Source organism: Oryctolagus cuniculus, chromosome 5, assembly GCF_051225735.1.
Source record: "Oryctolagus cuniculus isolate XC-2025 breed Fujian yellow rabbit chromosome 5, ASM5122573v1, whole genome shotgun sequence".
Classification (NCBI taxonomy): Eukaryota; Metazoa; Chordata; class Mammalia; order Lagomorpha; family Leporidae; genus Oryctolagus; species Oryctolagus cuniculus.
The window spans coordinates 130,569,055-130,594,318 of NC_142871.1; the positions used below are offsets into that span (position 1 = coordinate 130,569,055).

The 25,264-nt window shown below is 45.2% G+C and overlaps 1 protein-coding gene across 3 annotated transcripts in view; it reads right to left on the reverse strand.

Annotated features, from left to right (window-relative positions):
- DNAH8 (dynein axonemal heavy chain 8) overlaps positions 1 to 25,264 on the reverse strand; it is a 336,932-nt gene that overhangs the window by 25,513 nt on the left and 286,155 nt on the right. For all 3 annotated transcript variants that reach the window (XM_089333967.1, XM_089333968.1, XM_051854776.3), the window contains 2 exons: positions 23,040 to 23,200; positions 1,186 to 1,342 (listed from right to left, as the gene is read on the reverse strand). In XM_089333967.1, coding sequence (XP_089190093.1) covers positions 1,186 to 1,342; positions 23,040 to 23,200 — 318 coding nt within the window. The remainder of the gene's footprint in view (positions 1 to 1,185; positions 1,343 to 23,039; positions 23,201 to 25,264) is intronic.

Sequence of the window (25,264 nt, forward strand, 5' to 3'; positions counted from 1 at the left end):
GTGACATTCTAACAGACTGAATGCAGAAGCAGATATGAGAATACAGCTGACTTCAATAAGCCAGACACTAAAGAGACCTGCAAAAATGTAAAACAATCCCATTCTTTTCAATGAATATTTTGTCTTGAAAAATATATTTCTTTAAGAAATAAAAATGTCATTTATGTTAATATGTCAAAGGTTTATTACTGTTTTTTTAAATAAATTGATAATTATTTTTAAATGTTTTAAATTAAAATATCTGTTTAAATTTATAATATACTAAATATCAAATCAACAGATATAAACAAAAGTCATTTGGGATACTCAACCATTTTAAAATTTCTATTTATTTATTTTTACTTGAAAGGCAGAGAGACAGAGACAAAGACAGAGAGAGAGAGAGAGAGAGAGAGATTCTGTTGGTTCACTCTCCAAGTGCTCACAACAGCTAGAGCTGGGCCATGTCAAAGATAGGACCCCAAAACTAAATCTAAGTCTCCCACATGGGTGACAGGTGCCCAAGTTTCCAGAGTGTGAATTAGCAGGAAGCTGCAATCAGAAGCAGAACCAGGACTTGAACCCAGATACTCTGATAGGGCATGTAAGGGTCCCAAGCAGTGTCTTAATCACTGCCTCAAGTACCCAGCATCCCCAATCATTTTGTAAAGGGATCTTGGGATAAAAAAAAAATAAGAAAAGCTGATTTAGTAGACAAGCTAACACCTAGGAGGTTAAACAGATAGGAAAGAATTGCCATTCATTCTGGCCTATGGAGTCATTTAAGTGGCTTGCTTTCCTATTACCCGACTAAGAGGCCAAGGGAATGAAAAGTGTGGCAGTGGAGAGGAGACGAAAACAAAATGTAAGTCAGCAGCTTGGCCAGAGCGGGCTGGGGTCAGAGAAGCAGGGAGAGGTTTCTGGCCTCGAAGGTCAAGACATCTGGGTATCCAAGGACACTCTGAGGAGTCCAAAGGTGCAAGAAAGCACAGGAGAAGGTGATGGGAGGGAAGTAGAGAAGGAAGGGAATGCGGAGGGGACAGAGGAAGGGGGAATCATACTGTGCTGATGCTTGGGAAGCAGTAAGGAACAGAAGACCTGACAAGGGGAGGGCGGGCCTGGGACGCGCTGCCCCAGGGTGGTGTGCAGCCACGAGAACCCCGGAGCTGCCCTGGAGGCTGGGCACGCAGGGCATCGCTGGCTTACCTCGTGGGGAACGTAATCGGGAGGCAGCTTGCTCAGCATGTCCTCGGAGAGCCTGTACACAATGGCTTCCCGTGTCTCCCCCACTCCGCCGCCACTCTCTTTGGGTTGAATGTTGGTAATTGTCTCAAGGACGGCAGAAGCGGTGTTGCTCTGATAGCTGATGGGAGAAGAGGGGACTGTTTAGAATGCAGCAGGGAAGCACACCCCCGGGGATCATTATCAAACCCAGAGTGAACTGATAGATCACTAAGTCAAAGCCAGCCCAAAATGCAGGGTGTGGGGGCAAAGCTTCCCATCAACCTGCAGGAAGGGAAAAACCAGAGTTCCTCCCTACTGCCTCCTGGTGGGACATCAAGAACCTCGCCCAAGTGAAAAGAGATTCCACAAACGTCCTTGGTGGTCCCAACCACGGCTCTCTAACCAAGATGGCAGCCAACTTAAACAGGTGGGCTGGACAAGGAGCACGTCTCCCATCTCCCCCAGCGTGGGCTCCTCCTAAGAATTTATCATCTCATGACACTTGCGCAGAATAAAGAAAACCTCTGTATTTCCTCAATAATAATTGAATTATAAGTCATTCAAACTTCTTTGGTCTTTCCTGTTTTGTTTTCTTGTTTCCCCACTTGCGATTTCTAAGGTTATTGACTGGCAATAGTCAATACAGACTGACAAGGGGCCAGATACCAAGCTAGGAGCCTGCACATGGCAGTGAGAGAACGCAGTTCTAGGGATGGTGGAGGAGGCAGACATGAGATGGTACCATTGTGAAAAGTGCCATGGTGAAAAAGAATGGAATTTTTTTTACTCTTTTTTTTTTAAGATTTATTTATTTATTTGAAAGGCAGAGTTACAAAGAGAAGGTGGGAGAGAGAGAGATATCTTTCATCTGCTGGTTCACTCCCCAAATGGCCACAATGGCCAGGGCTGGGCCAGGCTGAAGCCAGGAGCCAGGAGCTTCTTCTGGGTCTCCCCCATGGGTACAGGGGTTCAAGCACTTGGGCCATCTTCTGTTGCTTTCCCAGGTGCACTAGCAGGTAGCTGGACTGGCAGTGGAGCAGTCAGGACTCAAACTGGCACTCCTATGGGATGCAGGCTGTGGCTTTAACCTGCTGGACCACAGAGCTGGTCCCTAGAATGTTTTCTTAAAACAGTTTGTGTGCATTCTCTCCTTATTCTCCAGCTTTCTTTAGGGTAGGCCATATACACTCAGGTATAGGTACTTAGTCCTTGTCCCTAGATGCTGAGTGGGTCTCTCTCTCTCTCTCTCTGTGTGTGTGTATGTATGTGTGTGTGTGTGTGAGAGAGAGAGAGAGAGAGAGAGAGAGAAAGAGAGGGAGAGAAAGAGGGTGAGGGGGAAGTGGGGGAGGGGGGAAGAGGAGGAGGGGGAGGGAGAGGGAAGATTGAAAACCTCTCTTGGGGCTGAAGCCATGGCGCAGTAGCTTAATCCTCCACCTGCAGTGCTGGCATCCCATATGGGCACCGGTTCTAGTCCCGGCTGCTCCTCTTCCAATCCAGCTCTCTGCTGTGCCCTGGGATAGCGGTAGAAGATGGCCCAAGTTCTTGGGCCCCTGCACCCACATGGAAGACCCAGAAGAAGCTCCTGGCTCCTGGCTTCGGATTGACAGCCTTTTGGGGAGTGAACCAGTGGATGGAAGACCTTTTTCTCTGTCTCTCCCTCTTACTGTCTGTAACTCTACTTCTCAAATAAATAAATAAAATCTTATTTTAAAAAAAAAAAAAACAAAACCTCTCTTAAAAAGTCCCATGATGTGGCCTGCATTGTGGTGTATCGGGTAAAGCTGCTGCTTGCCACACTGGCATCTCACATGGGCACTGGTTTCTGTCCCAGCTGCTCTGCTTCTGATTCGGCTCCCTGCGAATGGCCTGAGAATATTAGTGGAAGGTGGCTCAAATTCTCCTCTGTGGGAGACCTGGATGAAGAAGCTCCTGGCTCCTGGCTCTGGCCTGGCCCAGCTCTGGCTGTTGCAGCCATCTGGGGAGTGAATCATCAGATGAAAGATCTCTTTTTCTGTCTCTCCCTCTCTTTCTATAACTCTGCCCTTCAAATAAAAATTAAAAAAAATTTTTAAAGTCACATGTGAGGGGCCAGCATTATGGAGCAATGTGTTACGCTGCCATCTGCAATGCCTGCATCCCACATATCAGCGTTGATTGGAGTCCCGGCTGCTGCATTTTAGATCAAGCACCTTGCTAATGTGCCAAGCAAAGCAGCAGAAGATGGCCCAAGTCCTTGGGGCCCTGCCACCCATATGGTAAGCCTGGATGGAGTTCCAAGCTCCTGACTTCAGCCTGGCCCAGCCCTTGCCATTGTGGGCATTTAAGGAAGTGAACCAGTAGATGGAAGACCTCTCTCTCGCCTTGTCTCTCTGCCTGTCAAATAAATGAATAAGGGCAGGATTTCAGTGCATGTGGGGAGCAGAGACCAGGCTAGTGAACTAGGAGGAGAGTGTGCAGAAGAGGTGGGGCCAGAGCCTGCAGGCTCACGTGGGCTACTTTAAGGATTTTATAGGCAATGGACCAGCCTCAGACACTCTCGAAGCCAGAGTGTGGCATACCCAGATTTAAGTTGCTCTGCCTTTCCTGAACTCCTAATTTACCACTTGCAAACATGATGTGATTTGATTTGGGGAGATTATTGTTCCCTTTGTAAATTTCGTCTATGTCTAGACAGACCACATTTGCAACTCCTTTCATGGGTGTTAGAGACAAGTCTAAAAGTAATTCAGCAAATGCTTGGGATTCATGGAATGTTTTCCTGTTTTATGTCATTGAATGGAAAATAAACTTTTGTATATGGGTACGTGCATCAGCCTTTTACATTTGCATACTTTTAATCTACAAAAAAAGAATTCCTCCAATAGAAAGAATCAGGCATTTCTGCTTTTGAGAGTACAAAAAAACATTTTAAAAGACATGACTGGACCAGAAAGACTCTAGAAAATCCTCAGGGTCAAACAAAATGTAGAGTGAAAATTAGAATCCGGATCTTAACGAGAGGCACCAATGGACTGAGTTGGTATTCCTGAGCTTCTGTTTGGATGGTGCACTGAGCGGGGGAAGCCCACACTCCCAAGGTAGAAAGGACAACAGGAAGTTCCTACACACATCTGGGAGGCCATAGGGCTACCCTCCGTGTACAGAAAAACAAGAGATAACCTGTCAAAGTAGCTAATTTGTTCTATCCAGCTTGGCCCTGAATAGGGAAAATAGCCTTTTTTCCAAAATTCTTAATTCACCAAGTTTATATTACTAGTTAATATTCACTCACATTACAGGCCACATCATGCAATTTGAAAAAGCCTCAAGTGGAAAATATATTTTTAGGTGGTCCCAGGAAGTCCCAGGTGGCACCTGATGGAAGCAAATGCTTATTTTCCAAACACAAATCTAGACTCACAAGTCTTCCACTTAGTTCTTACAGAACACAACAATGAACTTCCAGTATACACAAGCTCACACTCAGAAGTGGAAAAAAGGGGCTGCTGTTGTGGCATAGTGGGTAAAGCCAAGGCCTGTGGTGCCAGCAACCCAAATGGGTGCCACTTCAGTCCTGGCTGCTCCACTTCCTATCCAGATCCCTGCTAATGCACCTGGGAAATCAGCAGAAGATGGCCCAAGTGCTTGGACTCCTGCACCCATGTGGGAGACCCAGAGGAAGCTCCTGGCACCTGCCTTCGGACCTGCCCGGCTCTGGCTGTTGTGGCCATTTGGGGAGTGAACCAGCAGATGGAAGACCTTTCTCTCTCTGTCTGTAACTCTCTCAAGTAAATAAATAAATTTTTTTAAAGCTCTGTGAGCAAAAGCCAGCAGAAACAAAAAAAACACAGAACGAGACCAGCAAAGATCCCAGAGAGTGAATTTTCAGATGCATATCATAAAATGTTTTTACTGTATTGAAGGATTTATTTATTAATTTGAAGGTCAGAGGTACAGAAAAAGGAGGAGGAGAAAGAGGAGGAGCAAAGCGAGAGTGAGAGTGAGAGCGAGAGAATGAATCTTCCATTCATTGACTCACTTCTCAAATGGTCACAACAGTCAAGTCTGGGCCAGGCTGAAGCCAGGAGCCAGGAGCTTCTTCCGGGTCTCCCACGTGTGTGCAGGAGCCAAAGCACTTGGACCATCTGCTGCTTTCCCAGGAGCTGGATGGGAGGTGGAGCAGCCAGGGCTCAAAGCAGTGCCCATATGGGATACAAGTGTTCACAAGCAGTGAAGGTTTTTTTTTTTTTTTTAATGACTGAAAATATATTAAACAGGAAACTATAAACAGGAATAGCACATTTGAAAAAGAGCCAAACGGAACTCCTGGATATAAAAAATAGCTAAAATTTAAAAGCTGCATTCATTTTGTTATTGTTGCTGTAATAAATTACCATAGCAGCTTAAAACAATACACATTTATTACCCAAGTGTTCTTCAGGTCAAGTACAACACAGGTCTCCCGAGGCTAAAATCAAGGTGTTGGCGAGGCTAGGGTCCTTTCTACAGGCTGTAGGGAGAGATCCATTTCCTTGTTCACTGGGGTTGTTGGAGGAATTCACTTCTTTGTGGTTGTATGACTGAGGTCCCCCATTCCTTGCTGCCTGCTAGCTGAGGGTCTGTCTCCGCTCCCAGAGGCCACCTGTATCCCCAGGCTTGTGGCCATCTCCGTTCCTACATCTGCAAAGCCAGCGATGCAGGTCAAGTCCCATCCCTCTCACACTCTGAACTGCTCCTCCTTCGATTTCATCTCTCTATCCATTCCTGTGTCTCTCTCTTTCACTTCAAAGCTCTTTTGGTTAGGCTGTTCCCACCTGGATAATTCAGGCCAATACTCCCATGTCAGGGTCCTTAACTCCAGTCATACCCATGCGGTTCCTTTGTGCCATGTAAGGCAACAGACTCACAGATTCGGGAGATTAGAATGAGAACACCCTTAGAGGTCTGTTTTTCACCTACTCTAACAGCTAATAGTGGGGTAAATGGCAGGTTATACAGCCAAACAGAGAATTAGCAAGCTGGAAAATAGATATGATATTATATGGAAAGCTACAGAGGAGGCCGGCGCCGCGGCTCACTAGGCTAATCCTCCGCCTAGCGGCGCCGGCACACCGGGTTCTAGTCCCGGTTGGGGCGCCAGATTCTGTCCCGGTTGCCCCTCTTCCAGGCCAGCTCTCTGCTGTGGCCAGGGAGTGCAGTGGAGGATGGCCCAGGTGCTTGGGCCCTGCACCCCATGGGAGACCAGGAAAAGCACCTGGCTCCTGGCTCCTGCCATGGGATCAGCGCGGTGCGCCGGCCGCAGCGCGCCAGCCGCGGCGGCCATTGGAGGGTGAACCAACGGCAAAGGAAGACCTTTCTCTCTGTCTCTCTCTCTCACTGTCCACTCTGCCTGTCAAAAAAATAAAAAAATAAAAAAAAATTAAAAAAAAAGAAAGCTACAGAGGAAAATATGAAAGAAATGTTGAGTGACATGTAGGTTAGAGTGTTCAGATATAAGACATCTCAGCACATTTTTAGAAAGAAGAGAGGAGAGTGAAAAAAGAAAGTGAGTGATGAAATAATGACTGAGAATGGATGGAAGACTTGTTTTCTCAAGTTCAGAAAACTAAGAAACCCTAAATAGGATAAGCAAACAAATACATAGATCCATAGAAATTTTTTAAAATATTTATTTTATTTATTTGAAAGACAGAGTTACAGAGAGAGGCAGAGACAGAGAGAGAGGTCTTCCATTTGCTGGTTCACTCCCCAGATGGCCACAATAGCTGGAGCTGCTCTGATCCAAAGCCAGGAACCAGGAGCTTCTTCCGGGTCTCCCATGTGGGTGCAGGGGCCCAAGGACTTGGGCCATCCTCAACTGCTCTCCCAGGCCATAGCAGAGAGCAAGATCAGAAGAGGAGCAGCCAGGACTAGAACCGGCACCCATATGGGATGCTGGCGCTTCAGGCCAGGGTTTTAACTCACTGAGCCACAGCACCGGCCCCAAGATCAATAGAAATTAATATTTAGCCGCATCAGAAGGAAACTAAAACACCAAAAACAAAGAGGAATTCTGAATAGCAGACAGGGAGAAAAAACAGGTTATCTAGAAAGAAATGATGATCAGACCAACAGCTATTTCCTCAACAGAGGCAATGGACTCCAATAAGAAAACAGACTAGCATCTGCCAGGTACAGACTTGGAATTGTATGCCAGGCAAAATCCCCTTTCAAGAAAGGATTGGAATGGATATCTTACACAAAAACCGCCATATGAATGGCCAATAAGCTCCTGAAAAAAAAAAAAGGCTCAATTGCATTATTAGGCAAATGCACATTAAAACCACCTCACACTTAGAAGAAAGATTATAGTCAAATACGGACAGCACTGTTGGTAAGGATGTAGAGAAACCTGAGTTTTTCCTAACTGGGGAGGGAAACATAACATGATGCAGTCCCTTTGGAAAAAGTTTGGCAGCTTCTTAAATCGTTAAGAGATCGATCACACGACCCAGTAATTACATTCTTCACCATCGACTCAAGAGACATGGAAAGGCATGTCCACACAGAGATTTAGTTGAGAATGTTCACAGCAAGATTATTCATAGCAGCCTCAGTGGGGAAACTACCCAGATGTCCATCAACGGGTAGATGACTAAAGAAAATGTGATGTACTTATGCATTTGAATATTATCTGGAAATAAGAGGTAGTGAAGTCCTAAAGCAGGATGAATTTCAAAAAACTATGCACCTCAGAATCAACCCTTAAGACATGCGGATCCGGCTGAAAAGCCCATAAGAGTATTTCAGGCATGGAAAGCCAAGATACTCTGGCAAAAAAAAAAAAAAAAAAAACAACACCTAAATGAAAGATCTCCGCGAGTGAGATCCCAGTGGAAAGAACAGGACATCAAAGAAGGAGGTACTTTTCTCTGAAGGGAGGATAGAACTTCCACTCTGACTACAACTTTGTCTGAATATGATCAGAGTCGGTGAACCCAAAAGGCTTCCATAGCCTTGGCAGCTCATGACTAGAGCCTAGGGTGATTACTGATGCCATAAACAAGAGTGTCAATTTATTAAGTCAACAACAGGAGTCACTGTGCACTTACTCCTCATGTAGGATCTCTGTCCTTAATGTGCTGTACGTTGTGATTTAATGCTATAACTAGTACTCAAACAGTATTTTTCACTTTGTGTTTCTATGTGGGTGAAAATTGTTGAAATCTTTACTAAATATATGCTAAACTGATCTTCTGTATATAAAGAGAATTGAAAATGAATCGTGATGTGAATGGAAGGGGAGAGGGAACGGGAAAGGGGAGGGTTGTGGGTGGGAGGGAAGTTATGGGGGGGGGAAGCCATTGTAATCCATAAGCTGTACTTTGGAAATTTATATTCATTAAATAAAAGTTAAAAAAAAAACTATGCAAAGAAAAAAGAAGCCGGACGCAGATGACCACGCAGTGTATGGTTCCACTTATAGGAGATGTCCAGAAAAGCAAACTGATACACAGAATAGAGATTGGTGAGGCCGTGTGTAGGAGTGGGTACGGACTGCCACTGGGCACAGGATTTTCTTTTGGGGCTGATAGAAATGTTCTAAAGTTAGATGGCACTGATGGCTGCGCAACTCTGCAAACTCCCTAAAAACCATTTTAATTGTCCACTTAAAATGAGCAGGGTTAAAGAAGGCAGATGGCACCTTTTTTTTTTTTTTTAATTTTTGACAGGCAGAGTGGACAGTGAGAGAGAGAGACAGAGAGAAAGGTCTTCCTTTGCCGTTGGTTCACCCTCCAATGGCCGCCGCTGCAGCTGGCGCACCACGCTGATCCGATGGCAGGAGCCAGGATCCAGGTGCTTTTCCTGGTCTCCCATGGGGTGCAGGGCCCAAGCCCCTGGGCCATCCTCCACTGCACTCCCTGGCCACAGCAGAGAGCTGGCCTGGAAGAGGGGCAACCGGGACAGAATCCGGCGCCCTGACCGGGACTAGAACCCGGTGTGCCGGCGCCGCTAGGCGGAGGATTAGCCTAGTGAGCCGCGGCGCCGGCCTAGATGGCACCTTTTTAAGTGATTTTCCAGAAAAGGAAGGAAAAACAAGACATTTTCAGAAAAGCACAAAATAGCGTACCATGAAGAGGCCCTCACACAAGGGAATTCTGAAGGACGTATACTAGAAAGGAGAGAAGTGACTCCGAGGAAAGGTTCACGTGTTGAAGAGAATGAGTGAGCACACAGATAAATCCAGACAAGGATCGTAGTATCGAATACTGAGTCCATGTCTAACTGTGGGTTACAGAAAACCAAGATGAAGTTAAATACAGCAGTGTTGGAAGAGAGTGACTGAAGCTAAAGTTATCCAAAGGCTTTTGAAGGAGCGTAGTGTCAATATATTAATTTTAGACTAAGAATGGATGTTGAGAGTGCTAGGGTAACTAGTAACAGAACAGAAACACAGTGCCTAACTTCTAAACAGCAGCAAGTGAAAAATGGAACGGGATAAGTCTTACTCTGCAAAAGACCAAAAAGAAGACATGAAACAGAACATGGAAACAGTGGCATGAACAAGGCAACACATTATATTTATGCACATTTTAAGCCTTCTTCTGTATTTTCCCAATAGTTAATAAAGCAGTTTTTAAAAGACATTTGCAACAAGTGTATAAGGATGTCTGTTTTATAACAGTATTTGTAATAATAAATCCTGGTAAACCTCTATAGAATCTATACAGCCAATAAAAATGATGATGTAGCTCTATATTCATTGATATGGTGATGTGTATTGGGAGACTGCAGAATAGAATAGCAATGGTACTAAAACCAATTATGGCATAATTCTGTTGATAATATTGTACACATAGGCAGAGAAAAGGTCTAGAGGGATATTTTGACAGTGAGAATTTTGTATGATAGGCTTTTTCTGTATTTATTACTTCTTGCTTTATGTTTTTCTATATTCTATTCCTTTCAAAAGTAAAGTTTTGATTTTCTAATAAAACCTATTAAAACCATTTTGATTTTGAAAAATGGAGGGAAAAAATCAACCATCCATAGGCCAGGCCGACGTCAAGTGTCAAGACCTCTGCTCGGTGACACAGTGACACGTGTTTTAGGTTTTAGGTTCACTGGAATGCATCTGACAAACCTTTACTCTTCAAGCCACACCAGGAAGGCCCCTTCTGCCATTTATCAACAGCATATGGGAAGGGAGAATTACACCATTTTCTCTCTTCATTAGCAGTTGTGAATTAAACAGTCTGTTGTGAAAATTGCTGCACTAACTGATAGGATCCTAAAGCATTACTGTGAAAGTTATCTGGGCTTCTTCCTTGTAAGAAAGCTGCACATTATGGGAAGAGAGGGAACACTATTCAGTTGACCTTTGGATTCATGTAAGAACAAAGGTAAGGAATGGAGGAGAGGTTTCTGGCTTCAGCATTTTTATTTGATCAGCAGGTAGAATACCACATGTGGACACCTGCAGCCTTTCTGGAAGACGTGGCCATAGTAAATGCACATGGCCCCCTGCCTTCCACATTGGGCTCGGTGACATACACTGATCATGAGTGTCCTACAGCGGCCAGACCCCGCACACGTCCACAACCTTGTGTACAGTTGGGTTATTAACTCCATATGACCTTTAAACACATGTGTTTCACAATAAGGACCAATAAAGTGAAAGTTGATTTTTTAATAAATTGATTTTGTATTATAATAAATTTTGTATTATAAATATAACCTATAACAAAAAGATTTTCAAAGTAATTGTTTGTGAGCCAACTCTGTTCAGATGTTGAGGTTTTAGAGTATCCCCAAAGACACTTATTTTAAAAGTTGAAGGATGGGTATATCAAAACACACAGTTAACATGATTAGAAAACAAAACATTCTGGTAAAATGGCACCAAAGGTATTCACAATTCATTCCTAATTTTCAAAGTATGGTACAATCCTAGTTTTGAAAGGTCATATAAAATATAGGAAAAATACAAATAACCCTGAAGGCAGAAATCCCGTGAACATGGCAGATGAGACAACAAAATGGAGATATTGGAAGTCAAGGAGGTACATATGATTCTAAACTTTTCCAGAGGATTTAGTTGTGCAAGTGTATCACTCTGCTGTCTCCTTCCAACATTAGATACCAAAAAGGGGGCTGGCACCGTGGCATAGTAGGCCAGTTCAAGTCCTGGCTGCTCCTCTTCTGATCCAGCTTTCTGCTATGGCCTGGGAAAGCAGTAGAAGATGGCCCAAGGTCTTGGACCCCTGAACCCATGTGGGGGACCCAGAAGAAGCTCCTGGTTCCTGGCTTCAGATCAGCCCAGCTCTGGCTGTTGTTGCCATTTTGGGAGTGAACCAGCGGAAGAAAGACCTTTCTTTCTGTCTTTCCCTCTCCCTCACTGTAGCTCTCTCAAATAAATAAATAAAATCTTAAAAAAAAAATAAGCAAAGATGATAGACTATGTGGAAGAGCTGCTGTGCAGAGAAGCCGGAGGTGTCACCATCGCCGACAGCTTACAGTGAGCCAGGAAATGGCAAGCAAGGCTGGGTGACATGAAGTCTCTGTCTCGATCATGAACACCACAGGCCCATGTTTCCCCAGACTCCTCAAGCTTGCTGTTCCTTTTATCAAAACAATCCAGATCTGAACTGCTCCTTGTCCCAACCTACATCAACATCAAGGGCTACAGCCCTCCCCCTTGAGGTCACTCCCCAGACTACATGACTTCACAGCCTATTTCCACATCTCTCCCAGCAACGGTTCCTCACTGCCATCCTCACTACCTTCACAACTGTCCCAAGCTCCTCGGTACAATGCCAAAAACCTTCAGAAACCACACTCGGCATCTGCCATTCACCCATGTGCCAAGAGCACTGGACTTGACTCAGGATCATCCCACGCACCTGCGTGTCTCTATGCTCCTTCTTGGATTATTCCTTGGTGTGCATGCCCCAGTCTCTGTCTCGGTCTTAGCTCCTCATTTTGGGATCTTCCTTGCATACTGTGCTTCTGGGCCCTCATGCTGCAGGCACTTCCTCCCCACCCCACCCCACCTCTAACCTGAGAATCCCGTACAACCTTTAAGGCACAACACAGATGTGGCCCCTGTGGTGAGCCTTCTGTGATCCCCAAGTTGGAATTCACGGCTTCTTTGCTTGTGTTCTCACAGCAGTGTAGGTACAACCTGATTTTAGCACTGGCCACATTGTGTTACATAAGTGTTTTCCATTCATCCATTTCCCCTAAGAGACGGTGGCTTCCAAGGGCAGGGCCTGCATCTTACTCATCTTTGCATCCCCAGGTTGGCCAGACATTAAGTTCTCAATAAATCCTTGTTTGCTGGATTGAGGCCAGCTGGCTGCAATGGTATTAAACCTCAAATATAAAGGCAAGCAATTCTCTATTACGTAAAGGACATGAAAATTTAGTTATTTGTTCTAACTTATGGTAAAAGTTTAGTGTATGATTATACTTGACTTGATAACTTCATTTGGTGATTTTCATAGAAAACATACAAACATTAATTTCAGGGCAAAGGAAAATTATTTTTATAAATATAGTTTCATAAGTGCAGATCTGTAAAGGTTAAGGAGAAGAAAGCCACAGTAAATTTCCATTCATGCTAAGTAAATCAGAGTTCATCCTTCCTGCCGGTTCTAGTTACAAACAGAAAAGGGAAAAACCCTTTGTGTGGGATTCTCAGGCACTTTCTAGATTTGGTTCATCTCCAGCTTACGTCCCCACCTGGTGCCATGCACAGCCTCAGTGATCAGGTGCCACCAGCAATAGCACTGTGCCATGACCATCTTGCTGTCTGCCAGCTCTGGCCAAGTTCACTGGTGCTCCAGGGAGAGACTGAGAGAGACAATGCCGCTGCTAGACGTCACCTAAGAAATGCCTTTCATGGTGGGTGATTTCATTCTTTTATAAGGTAATCTGAGAACAGTCCTCAAAACATGGACTTTGAGAAGAAGACCTGAAAAGGTGATTCATCTTTGTACAAGAAATGGACAAGCCAGCCAGACCCTGTCCCTGCCACACATTTTATTAGGCACCAGATGTATTCCAGGGCTGTACCAAGTACGTTTCTCTTTCCACAGTGTGATTTTACATCTGTAAAGATGTGAAAGTCCGAAGCCTTGTCAGCTGGCTGCAATAGAGAGTTGCAAATATCTCTCTATGCCTCCAACCCCAAGGGCTTTCAGGAAAACAGTCTCCATAAATGCTCCGAAATGAAGAACAGGAGCTAGAATGTTCCACGTGCTTTGGTTCTGAGTTACTCCTGGAAGAGAATTTCTCTTTGGAGTAAACATGGACAGGGGCTCACATCACCCTTGCTACTCAATGGTGCTGGCAGTGGGGGTGGGAGGAGGTTCAGGTTGTGGGCAATAAATATGCGAAGCAACTGAAAAACAGAACTGTCTATAAAATAAACAATTAACTGTCTAGTGAGATGAAGTGCACTATCATATCTAAATCAGCCCGGATTCATATACACCTTTGCACAGCACATATTAATGAGCATATTTTTAAAAACAAAATTTAGGAGTTGATGCTGTGGCGTAGCAGGTAAAGCCGCTGCCTGCAGTGCCGGCATCCATATGGGTGCCGGTTGGAGTCCCGCCTGCTTCACTTCCCATCTCGCTCTCTGCTGTGGCCAGCTCTGCCTGTTGCAGCCAGTTGGGAAGTCATCCAGCAGTTGGAGGACCTCTCTCTCTCCCTCTCTTTCTCTCTCTCCCTCTCTCTCTCTCTTGCTCTCTCGCTCTCTCTCCCTCTCCTTCTCTCTCTGTGTAACTCTGACTTTCAAGTCAGAGAGGGAAAGAGAGAGAGAGAGGGAGAGAGATATCTTCCATCTGCTGGTTCACTCCCCAATTGGCTGCAACGGGTGGAGCTGTACCAATCCGAAGCCAGGAGCCAGGAGCCTCCTCCAGTCTCCCATGCAGGTGCAGGGCCATCTTTTACTGCGTTCCCAGGCCATAGCAGAGAAAAAAAATCGGAAGTGAAGCAGCCAGGTCTTGAACCAGCACCCATATGGGATTGTCAGCACTGCAGGCAGCAAGCAGCTCAACCGCTACGCCACAGCGCCAGCCCTGAATAAATAAATCTTTAAAAATAATGAAATAAAAACAAAATTTAAAACCCAAAAGTGCTAGCTAATACTAAAAAGGAACACATTTAAATTTGTCCTGTATAGAAATGAATATAAAAGTTGTAATAAGGCATTTGATAAATTTCAGAGGGTGGAAAAAATATGCATAACCACTAATGAGAAAAAGAGACAAAATAAATAAACTGTTTTTGACGCTAAGATAGTTGAATTTGCAGAGTCTTTGGTACCTTGTAAATCTAGATAATAAAATATGAATACACTATGCATTTTTATGGTTCCTGTCACCAAGATAGCTAACCTCGTGGGAGAGACTGCACTTAACGTATTTGTTCCACTTGATGACTCTCTCCTCTCTTCTTCAGAGGTTCTGCATTCTTAAGCAAAGACGGAGAAGAGGGACTCGTGGTCCCCTTCCCCAAATCTCTCTCCTCTGTCAAGCTTAGGGATACTATCTCAGAAGGGTAGAGCCTGAGGAATAGAGCACACAGAGCTCTCCACCATGGCTGATTACAGAAGCAAGATTGTGAAACACATGGACAGTCAGATAAATTGATGATTCTTTTGGCTGGAGACATTCGCAGGGACCAAGCCAGTGTGTCCCAGAGGGTCCTCCCTCTCGTTCATTCAGCTGCTATCTCTGCACAAATGCACTCACATCTCTCACCAGGCTCCCGTCCACACTTCTCACCCACTCAGAGACAACCTATGTTCTTTCTCAACTCAACACTTCCGTAATCTCCCCTCTAACACACTCCCTGCTCTCAACTCCTTAATCACCCCAGTTCCAGCTCCAGAAATGTCAGGGGCATCTTTGATTACTTCCTTCATTTCACATAGAATGTGGAGGCTCACAGCCTGCTGGAGTGGGGAGCATAAATTTTGGAGAAGCCAAGATGGGTAGGTTGTAGCAGGGAAGCTTAGTCTGCTGTTGCTTACTGCCTCCTGGTGGCTGATGGGGGCACAGCGAGGGGTTGGGGTGAAGGCTTCCAAGGGGTGGGCTTACTTGACAATATTGAGTGGGGGTAAAATTCCATTCAGCAGATATTTCAGGGCCCACGGAAAAGAAAACCAAAACCTAGGACAAAGGTCACCCAAAGACCAAGAAAATTGCCAAACATGGAGCTGCAGAACAGAGCTTACTGCCTGAGTAGGAGCCAGAAATGGGCCCAGACATGCTGGGGAGAGGAAACCAGGCATTGGCAGGGAAGATGCTAGGACAGACCAGATGGGAAGTTAGAGGTGCAGACCAATTAGTAGAGGAAGGCCACGGGGTCTAACGGGCCAGCCGGTGTTGCTCGTGGAAATAATCTTCCATTGGAGGCAGAGGTCCTGGGTTTTCTACTTGGCCTCAGTGTGGTGAAAGACTGCAAACCCTGAAGCTCTATTCTGAGAGAAGGCAGATTACGTCATCCTTCAGCATGCATACCAATGGTGTGAAGAGAGACTTGCCAAGCCACAGTAGGCTTGTGGTGCTCTCTACCCATCAGTTGGCAGCAACAAGTGGATAACAACCACAGAAGGTTCTCAGCCCTGGTTTGTATGTTTGTATATTCACTATGGACCCCATCATCCTCTGTTTGGAGACTCGTCCTGCAGCTTCACTCCCCCACTGTCATCATTGCTAACCTCGGCCTGCATCCTCACGCACCTGGATTTACCCACAGGGCTCTCAGATGGTCCACCAGTCACTTCAGGGTTGGGGAGATGGGCCTTGTGTTGGCGGAAAAGACTTTCCTTTCATTCTAGGTGCTGTGGGAAGCCACTGATATGAAGAGACATGGAGCATCAAGGGTTCAGTTTGGAGCCTTTTAAGGTTGAGATGCTTGAGAGATACCCAAGTGGCTATAATAGAGCAATCTTATAAATGACCGTGGAGCACAGAGGAGAGGTCCAGTCACAACATACGTGGTGTACAGATGTCTTAAAGGCCATCGGAATGGATGAGCTCCACTAAGGACTCAGGATGGAACTGGCTCCTAGAGCAGCCAGAATGGGAGTGGAGTAGACGGAGAGGCATGCTGTCTGGACAACACCCGAGGAGGGGTCTCTTAGTCATGCTTTGCCTCTGGTGACTGAGGGCCCGCTGAGCTGCACAGCAGGAGCCCCTCTTGAGAGGAGCCTCTGGCTCCCAGTGTGGTGCTCTGTCTGTGTCAAGTAGGAAGCTCCCCCTTCCTATTTCTCAGTAGTTTTGCTGGGCTGCATGGGCGCACCATGGCAATGTGGTGGAATGGAGCTGCCCTGATCCCTTTCATTAAGAGAACCAGCACATGCCTTTGGAGAGAGGCTGCAGTGGCTTTGGCTGTCATCACATTTTGGACCAAGTTAGTTTGGACCTACACTTCCACAGCAGGTTTGCTGAATGAGCTAGACTTAGTATAGTGTAAGACAAAGGCAGCTTCATTCTTCCCCACACTGCACTGAGTCCAGCTCACTCAAGTTGTTTACAGGCTGCTTTGCATCCCTCTATGCAAACAGATATGTAAACCTAGATGAAACAGAACATTCCCTCGGAGAACACAATTTATAAGCATTGACTGCAGTAGTGCCAGAAGAACCTAAAAGAAATCAAAGAACCGGCTCCACCAAAAAGCACCAGGCCCATAGAGTTTCATAGGAAAATTCTGCCAGATCTTCAAGCACCCATTGCTAACAAAGTACCCCAGAGCTCAGGAAAGCTTGCTAGTTTTTACAAAGCAAATATAACATTGATTAATCATTAAACCTGACAAAGGTACCACAAAAGAACTCTACACTGATTTCATTTATGGATATCAATGCAAAAATACCCAATGAACTATTAATAGTGCCTATGACCACATTGGGAAAATAATACATCAAGACCATGTGGTATTAATTGCAGGAATACATGGGTAACTTGTATTAGACATTCTTTAATATAGCTCACCAAAGTTTTAGACATTCAGGGAAAATCATATGATTATCTCCATGCATGTTGAAAGTCACCCAATAAAACTGAACACCTGTTTCTGATAAAAATGGAAAAATAAATACGCAGCAATAGCTTGGAAATGCCTGGGTTGGGGAGCAATGAGAGGAGACTAGCCCTGCCCAATAGTAAAGCTACTGTTGAATTACTAAGTTTTGAAGAATCTGTTATGGAGTAGAAAGCACAGAAATGGGACCCAAGGACGTACGGAAATTCTGTCAATGTTAAAGAAAGCATCTCAAATCACTGGTGAAGGGATGACTGCTCTGCTGCTTGGGAAAAGATAAGATTTCACCCATCGTTATTCCACAGTAAATTCCAAATGAGTACAAGAATTAAATATAAATGAAGAAACTACATGTATGCTAGAACTATAGATTACTCCTTTATAAGCTGATGTGGAAAAATGTTTTCCTGCTATGACTAAAATCCAAATTTAATGACAATAACAACACAGGAGTTCATAAATCTGATGACATAAAAGTAAAACAAAACAATTCTACCTGGTCAATGGGAGGAATCACAAGCAAAGTTAAAAGCAAATGATAGACTGAGAAAAATATCTGCAAAGTATATCACAAATAAAGTGTCATATCACTTAAAAACCAAAGAAAAATAAAAAGTCTAGCAAAAAAATGATAAACTAGATAAATAGCTCTTAAGTATATTAAAATGTACTCAATTTCCCTCCAAATGAGTGAAAGTAAATTAAAACTAGGCAGAGATATCATTTCTCACTGTCACACTGGTGAAAATTCAACTGTTTAACTAGCGCTCTGTTGATGAGATTCTGAAGAAACAGGTGCCCTCATATATCACAAGCGACAACGCAAAATAACTCTACGCAAAGGAACTTGGCAATCATCACTGAAACTGGATCTACCAATCCCAGCCACAGCAGTTCACCTTGGAAATGCATCACCAACCATTCGAGAAACCACAGGCACAGGTTATTGATTGAGGAGTTATTTGAGATCACAACATATTAGAAGCAACCCAATAAATAATCAGAAACATTACCTATCCATAGGAAAATCATTGCATAAACTGTGATACACAGGATACTTTCCTAACAACTTTTGTTCATGTTTTGTTCACAATCATGTTCATGTTTTACATATTCCAAACAATAACAAAGTAAGAGGAAGAATAAAATGTAATACAAACAGAAATAAATGATAACAAAATTACAAAGAAAGAAAACATAAACAGCTAATCTGAGTGACTTTTGAACAGCCTCGGATGTATTCTGACGACAAAAGGACTGCAAAGAGGTGCCAGCACTGGAGTGCAGCAGGTTAGGCTGCTGCCTGCCACACCAGCAACCCATATCAGAGCACTGGTTTGGGTCTCAGCTGCTCTGCTTCCAATCCAGCTCCCTTCTAATGCACCTGTGAGGGCAGAGTAAGATGGCCCAGGTACTTGGACCCTATCACCCATGTGGGAGGCCAGGATGGAATTCCTGACTCCTGGGTTTGGCCTGGCCCAGTCCTGGCCTTGGGCATTTGAGAAGTGAACCCATAGAAGGAAGATCTCTCTGTCTCTCTCCACCAGCCCCATGCCCCATCCCTCTGCCTTTTCAAATAAATAAATTAAAAAAAAAAACAAAACTACAGGCCGGCACCGTGGCTCACTAGGCTAATCCTCCGCCTTGCGGTGCCGGCACACCGGGTTCTAGTCCCGGTCGGGCTCCGGATACTGTCCCGGTTGCCCCTCTTCCAGGCCAGCTCTCTGCTGTGGCCAGGGAGTGCAGTGGAGGATGGCCCAAGTACTTGGGCCCTGCACCCCATGGGAGACCAGGATAAGTACCTGGCTCCTGCCATCGGATCAGCGCGGTGCGCCGGCTGCAACGTGCCAGCCACGGCAGCCATTGGAGGGTGAACCAACGGCAAAGGAAGACCTTTCTCTCTGTCTCTCTCTCTCTGTCCACTCTGCCTGTCAAAAATAAATAAATAAAAAATAAAAAATTTAAAAAAAACTACAAAAAAATCTTGACCTCTAATTAGTAGATTTGTTGTTGGTAATGGTATTGATGTATTAACTCCAAGTGAGTGAATATATGTATTGAAATTGTTGGGAACGAGATTTCTCACTGTGGGAAAATGGAGCTATAAGTATGGACAGGAAGAAGATAAAGGGAACCAGAATGGGCATTGGGAATCAGGGCTATTAGTATTAGCTCAAAATGTTTTATAAAATACACACTTCCTATCTCTATTCTCTGAGAGGCCTACAAGAGTACACATACACACACACAACCACACAAAAATAGATGTGGTTACACATAGATCTAGCTGTAGGTATATAAATACAGGAAGCAAAAAAGCAAATTAAGCCAAACATTATGAATCTGTGAGTCCATGAGGAGGGTATATGGATGTTCACTGTACTTACAACTTTTCTGAGGGTTTTTAACAGTTCACGATAAAAAGGTAAGGGCATAACAGTTTGTCTCTATCATTGCCTACAATCCCATTAACATTTTTGTTATATTTCTCTGAACTTTCTCTAGGTCTGGTTCCCCTTTCTTGAGAGCCAGTGATGTAAACTTCCCATGCAACCAAGGCAAAGGAAGGCCATCACTGGGAGTCGGGGTGAGGCGGTCTCGCTGCTGTTTGTTACACAATCCTTGGTAAGCACCTGCAGAAGCCCACAGGATGTGATTCCTGAGGGACCAGCCGTCAGACTCCTTGCGCTCTTACCAAATACGAAACTAAGGTTCAGAGACCTGCTATGTGAACACTTTCAATTACAGACTCACAAGTGCATTGAGACTCACTGCCTGTGTCTGCTCCCTCACTTGTCCTCCTGAGGTCTCTCTACAGACTACCCTGGCTGACCAGATTCTTTACAACCTAAAGGATATAAAGGGCAGGCGTTTGGCTATTTCCACTCCAGCTGCCTACTGATGTACACCCTGGGAGGCAGCAGCCATGACTCAGGTACTTGGGTTCCTGTATACATGTGAGAGACCTAGATTGAGTTCAGGGCTCCTGGCTTCTGCCAGGCCAAGCTCTAGTTATTGTGGGCATTTGGGGAGTGAATTGTGGATGGGGGCTGTCTGTCTGTCTCTGTCTCTCTACTTTTCAAATAAATAAATGTGGGAGATAATGCAGAAATCTCCATAAACGTATTTTAAAAGATTTATTTATTTATTTGAAAAGCAGAGTTATAGAGAGAGGAGAGAGAGAGAGAGAGGGAGAGAGGGAGAGAGAGAGAGAGAGAGAGAGAGAGAGCCTTCTATCCGCTGGTTCACTCCCCCAGATAGCTACAATGGCCAGGGCTGGGCCAGGCAGAAGTTAGGAGCCAGGAGCTTCTTCTGGGTCTCCCATATGGGTGCAGGGGTCCAAGCACTTAGGCTATCTCCTATTGCTATTCCCATGAGCAGGGAGCTGCAAGTGAAGCAGCTGGGACACAAACCGGCACTCATACAGGATACCTGCACCACAAGCAGCACCTCCCCCAAAATTTTAAAGAAGAATTTAGTATCAATGATTCAGTCCACAAATATTTTCTGAGCACCAGGCATTGTTGTAGCAGTGGGGATTCAGCAGTGGAAATAGACAAACATTTCAGATGCAATAGAGCTTATGTTTTAGTGATGGTTGACAGACAATACCAAATAGCTAAAACACGGAGCATGTCCATTGATAACCCAAATTATAGAAAAGAGCAGGCCAGGTGAACAGGGTCTCAGGTAAGCACGGGAGAGTGAATGGCAATTTTCAAATAGGGTAGCCAGGGAAGGCATTGTTGAAAAGGTGATGTCTAAACAAAGAACAGAAGAAGTGAAGGGGTGAGCCACGGTGATATGTGGAGGGGTGGGGAGATGTTCCAGGAAGGGCAGTCGTCCTGCAGGGTGAGCCCTGTGGCCTGTCTGAGTGACAGGAAGCTAGGGGAGCTGGAGCTGGGTGAGAGTGAGGAACTGAGAAAGCAGGTAGTAGAACAAGGCCTAGCAGATCATCTTTGACCTTGACTCAAGAATGAGACAGGACCTAGGAGGGTTCTGGGAGAGCAGTGATGTACCCTGACTCATATTTTTAAAGTCTCAGCTAAAGCAAAAACTACCTTACTGTGCCCCATCTTTCCAATTGAGCAGGTGTGGAAGAAGGAAGATCTAACCAACAAAACCAAAGAAAGTGCGACAACACCCAGAATTAGAAGTCCATCTTGCCACGCTGGCCTGAGTCCAGCCCCTCCAATTAGAACTTGCCTCACTGGGCATTTCCACACACAGATCTTTCTCCTACTTAATCCATACACCTTTCCCCAGACCCATGATCGAGGAGGCAGCTTTGAGTCATAGTCTCCTGCTTCCTGGCTGGCCAACAATGAAGCCTTTCTCTTCTCAAGACAGAATTACAGTGTGTGACTGTGACCAACAGGCAGCAAACCTGCCTCCTTCTGTAACACAGCCAACACCAAAGAGCTATCACAGGGTGTGAAAGTACATTAGCCATTCATGGATCTTATTTATTCATTTTTATTCATTTGCTTATTTGAGAGGAAGAGAGAGAGAGAGAGAGATGATCCCATCTACTGATTCAATTCTCAAATGCTCACAATAACCAGGGATGGCCTAAGGCCAGAGCCAGAAGCCAAGAATGCCATTCAAATCTCCTGCGTGGATGGGAGGGACCCAATTACTTGAGCCATCACTGCTGCCTCCCAGGGTTTGCTTTGGCAAGGAGCTGGAGTCAGGAGCTGCAGCCAGAGCTGGTACTAAGTCCAGGTACTGCTAGACCAAATGCCCACTCTCCTATTTGTGGGTCCTTTTGGATATGAACAAGGTAGAATCAATGTGGGTATAAAGAGACCAACAGGGTGTGCCTCAAGCAGGGGGCACAGTGGGTGTTTGGGGGTAGAAAGAATGCAATTGGCAGCAAACTGAGGTGACTTCTGAGATGCCTGGCAAGGGCCGGGAACCAGAAGGTGGGAACCACCCATGTCTGATTGGGGAGAATTAGTCAAACAGCAACAGCGGTGAGAGACCAGTAAGGACAGCTCAGGATACACCAGAGGAGGCCTGTTTCCTCCACCTCCCGTACCTTTCTCCTGGAGGCAAACCTTGTGCTCTTTCATCCACGGCCCGCAGAGGCAGTGCCCATCCCCAGAGGAGCATCTCAGCCAGGGCTGTGGAGCTGGGCCATCCTGCCTCTAGGTAGGGATCTCTGAAGAGAGGACAAGGAAGACCCCACTCAAAGGGTGGGTCGGAGAAGGGGCAAGGGCCTGGGAAGCACGTCCTAGCTCCTCATTCAGCTCCTCTAACCTTCGTGACCACAGCAAGCCCCATACTTTCCTCCAGGGCTCTGCCTCTGCGTCATGTGCTCACTGCCCCATGCCCACCATGGGTAGTTCGTGATGCAAGGATGCAGGTGAGCAAGCAGGGAGCAGTGACTGTAAAAGAGAGGCCGGGGCTAGAACACGATTCTCCTCATTGTGCTATCCTGGCCCTTTCAGATCCTGTCGATGAGCGTCCGATTTTTAACAGGTTTGCGGAGGGGATGAGGAGCTGGGAGTCTATAGTCCTGTTGATGGAGAGCATCAACACCAACTGGTGCTATGTCACAACAGAGGAGAAATGAGCAATGCATAAATTATAGCTCTAATGTCATAAACACCGGAGCATCAGATTTAGTGAGAGGAGGGCAGGCCAAGATATGATAAAGTTGTAATTGGGAGACAAGAAGCAACTCTATTTTTCATAGGTAAGTAAAAACAGGGGAAAGGAGAGATATTAAGAGAGAAAATGAAATGCACAGTTGTTGCCAGGCTGAGTTACAAATGACCCCTTCAAATGACAAAATGCCAAGAACTTACGTGATATCAGCATTAGGGTGAAGCCCAAAGACTTCAGGGTTATCTAGGGTTGGCAGCGACTGGATGTATTCAAAATATTGGTCCAAGGTTTTGCACACGGGGATTTTATATCCAGTATAAAAACAGAATGATGGCTCAAACATCTTCTCACTGAACCAGACCTGTACGCAAGGGAAAATAAAGGAAATAAAATTGATGAGCACCACAAAGAAAACAGGGGCTATCAAAGAGGATGGGTCGTTTTGTTTCCACAATAGTGCTTTTTTTTCTTATATTGGTTTTGAAAGCACCTTAGCAAAACCACTGATAGAATAATTAGCACATATGTGAAGAAAAGAGAGAGGACATACCACAAAAACGACCGGGTCTAGCCTCTGTCTAACCCCAAAGAAGAGAGATGCAATGAGTGGTTGACAACCTTCAGCTGCACTTTTGAGGAGCAGTGGGAGCGTGCTGCCAATACCCGCCCACAAACGAGACAATCTGGGCATTTCCGCTGCATCACAGGGCTTGCGTCAAGGGACGGTGTCTGCATGGCTTCACTCACAACAGCCCTAAGCATTAGCACAGGGCTGGGAAAACTTCTTAGAAACGTCTCCCCTCCCACCCTGAGCCCAAGAATCTCCTTTGTTAACTAAGCTATGTCCCTGTCCGTGAGAAGGAAATGGGTCCAACTGCCTTGCTGTTCCCCTTAAGACATCCTTTCTCATTCCATACTAACTGACTGATTATCTGTAACCAAACAGCGAGAAAACACATGTATGCTTGATGTTAACGGATGTATTCTGAAGAGGGAAAAAAAATGATGCGGAATGCTTATGAACTAGACTTGAGGCAGTGACCTCAGCATCTAACAGTGATTCTCCTGGTACGGAGGGAAATAATAGATGGACAGGAGAAAGCACACTGCAGGCATGGTGCCTGAATCACTCCGAGGGCTTGGGAAAGAAACAGGGGCTGTGCTTTTCTCCAGTCAGCAGCACTTGCTCTGGTCTCCTCCCTCCAGATCCTTCTTCTAGCTCTCTAAAAGTCCAATGATTGCTCTGAAAAACCCTGTGTACCAGTTCTGCTGCTTTATTTGCTTCAGTTCTGTTCTTTTTCAGCTCCTGTGCACAAGGCATTGAGCTTAGAACCAGAACAGAATGCAAAGATGAGAGACACGAGGTTCTTTCCTTCAAGGAGCCTGTGACCCAGAAGAGGGATAAGCCAATTACCTATCAACCACAAAACAAAGTGCAGTCAAGTAAGAGCCACGAGGAAATAAAAATAAGCAAATTACTAAGGGGACTTCCGGCAGGAAGAAAGAATAGCCAGGTTGAGGCTTCATAAGGTTTTATCAAGTAGGTGATTTCGGAGCTAGGTCCTGAGGAAGAGGATTTCCACAGGAGAACCTGGGACTGGGAAGGACACACCAGCAAAGGTACAGAATAGCAAAAACGTGAGGCGGACTGGGCAAATAATGATATGTGGGGTAAACAGAATAGGAAGAGATAGGCTAGGAGAGGTGAGGTGAGGTCACCTTGTGGATGACTGTAGATGCCAGAGCGAGGACTGGTGCTAAATTTAAGAATTGGGGAGCAGTTGAAAGTTATTAAAGACAACAGTGCTGTGGGCATAGTCATCATTTAGAGAGATTAGATTTTCAGTGATGTGGATAACTTAAATTGCAGGAAGACATCCTAGGGAGACAAGAGCCTTGAATCTTCAGCACACAGATGACCACACTGAATTCTTTGTTGCTATAAAAGCAAAAGGAAACTTCTTCCTCTTTTCCCTTTATTTATAAACAAATAGCTGGATTCACACACACACACACACAGTAGTAGCTGAGTTTCACCAAATTTGAAGGTTATTTGGGGATGTAATTGCGATACACAATAAAAAGTCAACCTGGAATTACTTGGCGAGACCCTAGCACGTGCCTACAAAGGTAGGCAGCCGTCCTCCAAGAACAGTGAAGGAGGTTCCATGATTCTTAGTTTTAGGGGAGACGCCCCTCCACATGAGGTAGAGAAAACAAACTGAGGTCCAACGTTCAGCCCCAAGTTGAAAGTTAAAGAGAGGATCCGGTTTGAAGGCACTGATTTACGAGGGAGCTGCTTCACACGAGGGCGAGGGCAAGGGCGACTCTGGAGCACACAGGTGGGGTAAAGTGGCAGCAGGCTGGGCCAGGCAGCTGGTAGGATGGCGAGAGTGAGGCTGAGAATGAGGTGAGATGGGGAAGG